Source organism: Carassius gibelio, chromosome A20 (genome assembly GCF_023724105.1).
Source record: "Carassius gibelio isolate Cgi1373 ecotype wild population from Czech Republic chromosome A20, carGib1.2-hapl.c, whole genome shotgun sequence".
Taxonomy (NCBI): Eukaryota; Metazoa; Chordata; class Actinopteri; order Cypriniformes; family Cyprinidae; genus Carassius; species Carassius gibelio.
In genome coordinates this window covers 13,286,446-13,296,647 of record NC_068390.1, presented here as the reverse complement: position 1 = coordinate 13,296,647, position 10,202 = coordinate 13,286,446, and the positions used below count along the sequence as shown (strand labels likewise).

Below are 10,202 nucleotides of genomic sequence, written 5' to 3'. Positions count from 1 at the left end.
GGTAACCAAACATTTTTGGTGACATCCACTGCATGATAAACAAACATATCTGAAAATATCTTGTTCATGTTTTATAGAGGCTAGAAATGCACATTTTATAATGACATGAGATCAAATTAAATGAAACATCCCTTCAATATATCAGGAGGGTGGGACATGAAGAGTAACAAGACATGGGAAATGCCAGCCTCACTGATTTTATTTGTGTAATCAGTTACAGTAAGCCACTGAGTCTCTTACAGTTTTTAATTTTGACAATAATATTCAGGGTTATATAGTTCAACAGTTATTTATTCAAATACAAGCATTTCATAGACAAGCTTTGTGGCTCTCTCAATTTCTGACTTAAAAAAATGTCAGGTATGTGAAGCCACATTCCTGATGTCAAACATGCATCTGACCCCATGCAGGGGAAAATTCAGCACGCACTTTGTGATGTTTCTGCTAGAAGGGGTATTGTGTCCCCATGCTGGTTCTTCCCATGGAAGCCTGTAAGTTAGAAGTCTTCACTGTTAATATAATGTACTCAGAAGTGTGTTTTCTAGATCATGCCTGCGAGCCAGGGTGGGAGAAACAGTCCGATTGTGCCCAGCAAACAAACTATGATGAACATCCATAGGAAGATTCTGTCTATTACCATAGCAACATACTTCCAGTCCTCTTTTACCTGTGTGAACAGACGAGACAAATTAGTGGATTATTATAACAGTAACATAACTATAAATATATATATATATATTTTTTTTAAGTTTGGATTATGATCTCTTTCGAGGCAACTTCAACTGCATCCTCTCCCTTCAGCATCAGCATAAAATATTAAAGATATTTAACGTTTTAATATATATTTTAGAATATTTTAGAATTTTTTCGTGAAACTTTTCATAGAAAACTTACGCTAAAGTCAGCATCTTCTGCTCTCAGGTGTTCTGCTATGTAGTGAACCCCCTCCAGAGCTTGCAGGACACTGGGGGACAGAAGGAACCCCGGGTTGTCTGATGTCATGTCAGGCTGCTTTGTGACATTAACGCTTCCACCAGGCTGCCTGGAAGTTACGCCCATATCCAATCTAGAGGAGGGCCCGAATTTCTGTAGTGAAGGTGGAGTCGAGCTGAGAGGGCACGGTGAAGGTGTTTGGAGAGAAAGTGTGATTGCAGAGGACAGCGTTCCCAATTCTAAGTCCTTATAACAGAAGTGCCTGCGAAACTCGTCATCCCCAGAGTTCTCCCCTCTAAACCAGCTAGTAGATGTACTGAGGGGTGCGTTTGCAGGTCCAAGCACCCGTGACGTCATTCCTCGGCCCTGCTGCTGCAGGAGGAGGAGTTTCTGTCTGTGACGGCTGCCCGGTGCAGGTCTACGCATAAACAAGCATCGTGGGATCAAATCCAGGAAGACTGAGTGAACCCAACGGGGCATCTTATGAGTGCTGGGCGAGCGGTGGTGGACGTTAAGCACGAAGATGGTGATAATGATGGACAAGGTGACGAAGATCATAGTAAAGAGCAGATATTCACCAATAAGTGGGATCACAAGCGAGGTGGAGGGGATGATTTCTGTAATGAGCAGCAGGAAGACAGTGAGCGAGAGGAGGACCGAGATACACAGCGTGATCTTTTCACCGCAATCTGACGGGAGGTAGAAGACCAGCACGGTCAGGCAGGAGATGAGCAGGCAAGGGATGATGAGGTTTATGGTGTAGAAGAGTGGCAGCCGGCGAATGATGAAGAAGTAGGTGATGTCTGGGTAGATCTCATGGCAGCAGTCATACTTCTTGGTGTTGTAGGTGCCAACAGCATTGATGATGGCCCACTCGCCGCTCTCCCAGTAATCCTTCAAGTCAACTGTGTTTTCAATGCACTCCAGATCAATCTTGGCTTTGTCGTAAGTCCACGAGCCGAATTTCATCTTGCAGTTCTGCTGGTCAAAGGGGAAGAAGGTGACATCGATGCTGCATGAGCTCTTGTAGATGGCAGGTGGAACCCAGCGGACTTTACCTGTGTGGAAGAGGTGGGCTTTGGTCATGTGGGTCACTGCAAATTCCCCATCTGCACTGAAGAGGACAACAACATTTATTTGAGCTGTTTTACTAGAGGAAAAGTTGTTTTCATACATCATACAATTCTGCGAGATTCATTTTACATTAAATGCACACAGTTTGGTTATAGGATTTAAGTTATTGGGTTGTTTTAGTTATATGACATATTGTATGTTACTCACTTGTTGTACAAAACTATATCCGGGACCCAGATAAGTTCTGACGGAACCCTGATAGAAGTCACATTGTCATAGTCTGAAGGCTTCCAGCGTAGTTTATAGTCATTCCACTCCTGAGTGAGAGGCCAAAAATGTTCAGGACATTAAAACGAAACCACTATAATATAATAGTTATTCATATTCTATTATAATGTCATTTAATATTATTAAACATGGTTTAATCATTTTCTCCATTCGATACAGCTTTCCTGCTGCACACACCTGCTTTAGCCAGACATTTGTTGTCATCATTTGATTCTTCTCGTCCTGTGGAGGAGAAAACAAGGAAGGACGGTGAGTATGAGTCAGGATGCTGGGTTTGCTCCAGCAGAAAGCGTTTGGTTCAGAGAGGTCACAAACACTTTTTAATTTTAATCTTCTGATGGATTTGGAGCCTTCAAGGACCATGTACCATAATTCATCGAGATTCAAATGTTTTAGGGCGATATACAGTAGGATGTTGGCGTTACTGCCTTTATGGAATTAATATCAAAAATCAGCACACAAAAATTATGAAAAATTGACAGTAAAGGCATTCTTTATGTTACAAAAGATTTCTGTTTCAAATAAATGCTTTCTCAAAGAATCCTGAGAAAAGTATCATGTTTCAATTAAACAGCATAACTGTTTTCAATATGGATATTTAAGATTGGATATTAGAGTTTCTCAAGGATCACACGGCACTGATGACTGGAGTAATGGCCGTTGAAAATTCAGCTTTGCATTCACAGAAATAAATAACATTTTAAAATATCTTCCAATTGAAAATAGTTCATTTAACTTACCACATCAATGAGCTGGGCAATAGATAAACCGAACTTGACAATGACCACATCAGAGGTGTTTGGTACAGGCCTTGACCACTTGTTGTAGCCATCGAAAAGCTTTTTGAAGAGGTCATCTTCAGTGTGTGAATGAATCTTCTCACAACATGAAACTGCAAGTTGAAAAGAAGACATTACATTATGTACAGCCAATATTTGTCCTAGAGTTGACAAATAAAATGTTTATCTTATACCACCAGAAATATTATTGTACATGTAACGCTCCTACTGTTTGGACTTCTTTTATGTCTAGACTTAATGTATATCCAGTCTATTTGGACTCCTATAAGGCTCTTCACGTATGATCTTACATCTGATAGTGAACTTGCTTCATTACTGAAGTGCCAAAGATGTAAGGTTTCGCACGCTCAGCATATTGGTAAGTTTTCTTATAGATTTGAGTGTGGCATATCAAATCATTAAGCAAGTGTATGAATCTACAGAGCTAGAGTTTAAATGCTTAAATAAACTAATTGGACAGACAGTCTATTAACGTATCTAATGCCCGCTGACCGCACTATTTGCATGTTAAATAACAGGTAGTATTAAAGCGCTTTATCAGGGGATTAACTCCCCTTTATTTCTTTAATCAAATATAATTACATGCGTCATAACTTATCATCTGTCAACTGTAATGGATTTGCTCAAAAAGCGTTTAAACTTCAGCAATATCACGTGAGAAGAGTGCTGTGATTCCAATCTGCCGAGTGCCTCAGCTAGGCTAATTACAGCCGATCACATGATTTGTGTTGCCTTCTGATACTGCCTATACACAACAGTTTAGTAAATTAATAATGGTTAACTCACATTTTAAGCAACAATATTACATTGATAATGCCTATACATTTCTTTTAATTAAAGATGTCTGTTGAAAAATAATTTATAATAAATTCCTCGGTATTTAATTTAAATAGAAAATGAAAATAAGAATTGTTAATTTTATATGTATCAAAAAAGAAAACACGTCTATAACTAGCTTTTTTTTTTTGTCTCATTCCAAGGCCATGCTTCTCATGATCTGAAAATGCCTACTTCCATACTATATATAGCAGTGGTTCTCGATTCCAGTCCTGTTCTGCATATTTTGCATGTCTCTTATGTAACACACCTGATTCAGAGAACCAGCTCATTAGAAGAAAGCTCCATGCATGAACTCTGTTCCAAATGGCATGGTCTCTACACTGTTTATTGCTCCCTATACTTTCTGAGGATAGGAAATCCATTTCAGTTTACTTCTCTTTTGAACATTTCAGTCATGGATCTGTGCTATCCCATGGGCTGCAGAGTCATCACACACAGATGAAACTTACTAGAGAAGTGTGAAGTCTGACATAATATACCTCTGTAAATAAATACAATCTAAATTTATGTGGTGCACACTTTAATGCCCTTTGAAAGGAACACATATGCTCCCTTCAGACTGGAATCATGGTGGAATATCTTTTGAAGTACACTTTGCAGGGCACTTGCTCAACAGAACACACATCTAAAGTGATAAGAGAGACATACAAAATGTGGAACTGAGTACCACTGCTATATAATATATGACTCTGGACCACAAAACCAGTCTTAAGAATCAAAATTTAGATTTATACATCATCCAAACACTGCATTAATAAGGTTTCCATTGATGTATGGTTTGTTATGATATGACAAAATTTGGCCAAGATACAACTATTTGAAAATCTAGATTCTGAGGGTCCAAAAAAATCGAAATACTGAGAGCTTGCCTTTAAAATTGTCCTAATGAAATTCTTAGCAATGCATATTACTAATCAGAAATCACGTTTTGATATATTTACAGTAGGAAATTTACAAAATATCTTCATGGAACATGATCTTTACTCAATATCCTTTGCTTAAAAGAAAAATATAGAATTTTGACCCATACAATGTTTTTTTTTTGTTGTTGTTTTTTTTGGCTATTGCTACAAATATACCCCAGTGACTTAAGATTGGTTTTGTGGTCCAGGGTCACATATGGGAAAAACACTAGGCCTATGCCAAAAGAGTAGTAGTATGTCATAATTCATAGTACACTGCTAGGTCATGTGACAGTGACTACATGATAAATATAATACGTTTACATTTTATTAATACTACATATATTAATATCATATACAACCAAATTTCTAACCAAATGTAATGCCTAGACAGGGGGCAATTTTGGACACAGTTACTGTCTGTCTGGAGTGTGCAAACACGGAAAGGCGAAGAGATACAAATATTGAAGTCCCGGTGCTTCTTGGTAAGCTGGAATGCTGCTCAGTTCGAGAACAATAACCAACTATTGTGTAATGAATACATTCAATGTTCTCTATTTTAAGGGGCCATATAATGCGATTTCATATTTTACTAGTGTTACAAGCTGATTGTGCAAAGATAGAATCCCTGAAGTTTCAAAGACTAAAGTCTCAAAACCAAAGAGATATTCTTAATCAAAGTTAAGACTCTGCCTCGCCCCCTAAAACGCCTAGTTTAAACACGCCCCCACATGTCTACGTCACTATGTGAAAATATTTGCAAAATGCCGCCAAAAATGTTCACGCAAAGAAAGAAGGCATGGTTTCAGTGATCGCAGTTAGTGTTGAAGCAGCCATGTCAGGGAGATGCCGTGTGTATCTAGGAGAAAACAAAAAGCATTTTATTTGGTCTTCGAAAAGTAAACCTATAACCTAGGAGAGAAGGTAATTCTGACTTTGCTACGACAATCTGTCGCTTCTGAATCAGCTATTGTGTTTTTTTTATTAGTTTAAGTATTTGCTATTGACTGTTCAAAAGCAGAATTTTGCATGCCGTGTGTGTGTGTGTGTGTGTGTGTGTGTAAGAGAGAGAGAGAGAGAGGGTCACACTGTCAGCTCTCTTAACCTTCTGGGTACTGCAAACACATACAAGCTTCATCACTTTCTTCTACGTCACTCTGTTTCTCCTTCGGGCTTGAACTGATGGAAAAACTAAGGACATTACTAACTGTCTTTACATTTATTTTAAAAGATGAAAATCGCGATTATGGAAAGGGGTGTTACATTTCTGACAAATGCTTGCGGTGTTCGGCCAATCACAATGAACTGGGTCAGTTTGCCAATCAGAGCAGACTGCGCTTGTCAGAAGGAGGGACTTTGTAGAAAACAAACCCATTTGAGAGAGGCGGGGTTATAGAGGACCTACAATAATGTACAGTTTTCATTTGGACCTATATACTGAGGAAAAAAAAATATCCCAGGAACATTGCTTCAAAAACCTGATATATGAAAAGCCAACACTTTTTAATGATGCGTGGGCCAGTGTGGCTGAATGATGACTGATTCTCTTCTTTTTCCAGGAGGAGATGTCCTGTAATCTTTGCACCTTTGGGTGACTCATATATGCAGGACAGAGGCTAGACACCATTAAGGTGGCCCACTCAGGTCTTATTTCTGAGCTGAGGAGGCATTAATACAGAACCCTGAGGACAATGTTTGCAGGTTTGCTATATGAGTGCTGTACGTGGCTGGAGTTGCTTTCTGAGCGCAGTCATTTGCTGTGTGGAGAATTGAGCTCCCTTGGGTCATGCTGGCGCAATGAGTCACACTCTGGGCGAATGACAACATGTCATTAACAAGTCAAATTTAGGGTCTGCACCACAGGGCATTAGCACACTGGGACATGATATGAAACCCAAGCAATTACAGTCAGCGGCCTGCAGACGAGGAGGAAAATATTTTCTCACCTCTGGCACATTTCTGGCTTTTTTAAGCATATTATGGACATGCCATGCAGTTCAAAGGTGGGAATTTAATATTTTTAGAAGAAAACAGCAAATACAGTCCATCTCAAAAAAAATTTACATCATGGAAAAGTTCTTTATTTTTTATATAAGCTAATATAAGCTAACTTTCTTATATTCTACATTCATAGCACACAAACTGAAATATTTCAAGATTGTTATTTTTTTTTTTTTATTCTGATGGTTAGTCCTTACAGCTTAGGGAAATTAAAAATTCAGCATCTCAAAAATGTTAAATATTCCATTTTGATCTTAATTAGTTTGATAATTTTTTTTACTGATACTGCATATATATATATATATATATATATATATATATATATATATATATATATATATATATATATATATATATATATATATTAAATATATATAGTAGAGATATTAATATACATACATTTATAGTTTATGCTTTATTTATGGCAACATGCTTTAATTAGATCTATCTATCTATCTAATATGTTTTATTTAAAAAAAATAATAATGTAAAATGTTAATGTACATGTATAACTTAAATGTATATATGATAAATAATTACTGTATTTGTTCGTTCTCAATTCCAGTTTGGAACAGGACGCCTGCGTCAGTTCTGCAGCCTCTAAAACAGCGATAACAGCGCATCTGTTCTCCAGTCTGTGAGGAGCAGAGCAGGTGGACGGATTTCACTATACAGTCTTCTTCGTGCATCTCCGTTCAACTCTAAAACTTTCCAGAACTCGGGATGTTCTTAAGCAAATCCTGATGAAAGCGGCGGTAAAGTGCATCCAGCTGCAAGCTCGAGCGCGCGCGGGAGGCGTCAGATGCCCGCAGTGATATTCATTCATCAGTAGTTCAGTGGCTGCTGACAGCGAGCGGACACATAAATGAAGACACGCTCGTGGAGAGTGCGAGCGTAAACGCAGAGTGATGAGCAAGCCCAATAAATCTGCCTTGATTTAAGCGCCAGCTTGGCCGTGGAGAGGACATTTCGTTTTACTGGAAATCGTGCGTGCCATTCTAATGCCTACACATCTCTGAGTGTAGATATGTGAAAGCCAAGCTCCTTCGTCTTAAAACAGTTTATGATAGTTTGCTGGTCCTAGCTGGTTTAAAATAATATGGTGTCCCATTTTGACCAGCTGAAAACCAGATTAGGCTGGATGTTTTATTATTTTCTTTTCTTTTTTCTGACGATGAATCAAATTGATCAGATTAATACATGCACTTTGGGGATGCTTAAAATACGCAAACAAATATAAACTTTGTCTTATGTTATTTTAAGACTTCTACAAAATATATCTGCGTTTCTGGTCCATTGTGACCATAGCAGTTTAGCAGTCAAAACAAGTTTATACATTAATAGTCCGATGGACTATAATCCACCTCTTTGATTTATTTTTTCAAGCAGTAGCCTATTTATGGAAAAATTCGAGTAATATTTAAGTATTTAAAATGTAAGTAAAAAAATCAGAAGTGAAACTCACCTGACTCATATAGAATAGTGCAGAGAAGAGTAATCCTCAGGAAGAACAGCTGATTCTCAAAGCGCTCCATCGTACTGTCAGTTAGCATACTTTCAATACATTTCTATAGATTCGTCTGCATTCCACGAGGCAGTTTCGGTATCATTCAGTGGATTCTGTATGTTCTGTTGTTTCATACTCTACATCAGAGGTTGGTGGTTGTATTTAAGGTGAGAGATTTTTTTTTAATCACGTGCATTTTAAGTGCTGACAAAAGTCAGTTTTTCGAGAAAAAAAAAATCTAGTTAAGTTGCATACATCCATTGTTTATCCATATTTATCCAAAATGATATTTTCTTTCTCTACGATGATTAGTTTAAGGTTTGCCTCCTGTTCAGCGAAAGATCATAAACAAGGATTCCGTGCTGCAAAAAGTATTATTTATTTCCACGTGCATCCAAAAAGGATTTTTAGAAGCAGTTATATCCCAGAGTAACTCCATTTCTATCACAAATATAGATGGCCCCATGACCTCGCTCCTGCTGTTCCTCAGGGTTCACTCCAGACTGAGATCTCTCTCTCAGTCCGCTCATCCACTCTCATGTCAGACAGAAAGGGAGGGAGGGACCACATCACAAGTTCACGAGCTTGACCACATTGCAAACTGCCTGATTTCTGTTTCCAACCAGTCTGATTTTATTTGAATAATAATGACAATAATAATAACAATGATAAAAATGAATGAATAAATAAAGCATCACGCTAAATGGATAAGTTCGCAAACTCGTACGCAGACACTGTTAAAAAAGTCCAAACCTAATTGCGTCAAGTGATTGAATCGTTATTGCAGTAGATCGCCGCTAGAGGTCAGTGGAGCTGAATAAATGCTGACGGAAACAAGAACTCAGAAGGTGAAACACTCTGGTTGACTTTAGAGACAGAAACATCTATTATTAATAATAATTATGCTAATCCTGAATCCTGAAAGTTATTAATTATGTTTAATTGTTACAGTATTTCACATAAATCTTTCTAATAAAAGCTGCCTAAACAATTAAGTTGCATTTCAGGGTTCCCACACCTTTTATACCCTGATAACACTTTATGTGAATATTATATTCAACAATGCCACATCAAGAATGTTGTTAAATATCAACAGTTTATAAATATACAACCCTCAATACAGTCTTAAGTTCATGTCACTGAAAGTCATTCTTTCACACAAACTGTATCTGTGATCATAGCTCCCAGCATACACAGAGAATTGCATCAAAAATACACATCCAGCAAAAGTGACCGCAACCGACTAGAGTAATACACTTATATTTGAACACTATACTTACAGTATTTTTCTATCGTCGATTAGAGAAATCACAAAATATTAACAAAATATTAATATTAAGTCGCAATGTTTTCTGATTCTTTGGATTCTGGCTCCAAGCTGCCAAGTCATGTTTTTATTTATTCCTCAGTGACATCAATGTCATGTCTTTTTTCCCCCTTCTTTTTTTATTTTTCTATCTTGCTCTCTCTCTCTCTCTCTCTCTCTCTCCAATGCATGTGAGTTCATGCTTGCTGATTTTCAGACCCTCATATAGTCTTTTCACCATCTGCTCCCTAGCGCCGAAACATGCAGGCTGGTCTGTTTTTGGAAAGAGAATATTCTTTTAAAATATCACCTCACTGCCAAGATCATTTTTTTTCATCATGTTTCATCATGATCATGTTTCCTTGTACACATAGCCATTATATTTTCAATATGGCTCACAATTGAACATCGGACAAGAGAGTTTCAGTTCTTCTCCCAAAAAGTGAAGTGACATTCAGCCAAGTATGGTGACCCATACTCAGAATTTGTGCTCTGCATTTAACCCATCCGAAATGCACACACACAGAGCAGTGAATACACACACACACACA

General features: G+C 37.7%; 1 protein-coding gene across 1 annotated transcript; it reads right to left on the bottom strand.

The window, feature by feature from the left end:
* Positions 1–188: 188 nt before the first annotated feature.
* LOC127938896 (neuronal acetylcholine receptor subunit alpha-2-like) lies at positions 189–8,825 on the bottom strand. The gene is made up of 6 exons (XM_052535804.1): positions 8,304–8,825; positions 3,036–3,187; positions 2,473–2,517; positions 2,215–2,324; positions 895–2,047; positions 189–667 (listed from the first exon to the last, which is right to left on the bottom strand). The coding sequence occupies exons 1-6, from the start codon at positions 8,389–8,391 to the stop codon at positions 542–544; spliced, it is 1,674 nt and encodes a 557-aa protein (XP_052391764.1). The 5' UTR covers positions 8,392–8,825; the 3' UTR covers positions 189–541.
* Positions 8,826–10,202: the final 1,377 nt, after the last annotated feature.

Excerpts from the sequence above, each read along its gene's own strand:
- LOC127938896 (XM_052535804.1), bottom strand. The coding sequence starts at position 8,391 with ATGCTAACTGACAGTACGATGGAGCGCTTTGAGAATCAGCTGTTCTTC. Across the intron at positions 3,188-8,303 it reads CACTATTCTATATGAGTCAG|TTTCATGTTGTGAGAAGATT; the intron begins GTGAGTTTCACT and ends TTCAACTTGCAG. Across the intron at positions 2,048-2,214 it reads GATATAGTTTTGTACAACAA|TGCAGATGGGGAATTTGCAG; the intron begins GTGAGTAACATA and ends TGTCCTCTTCAG.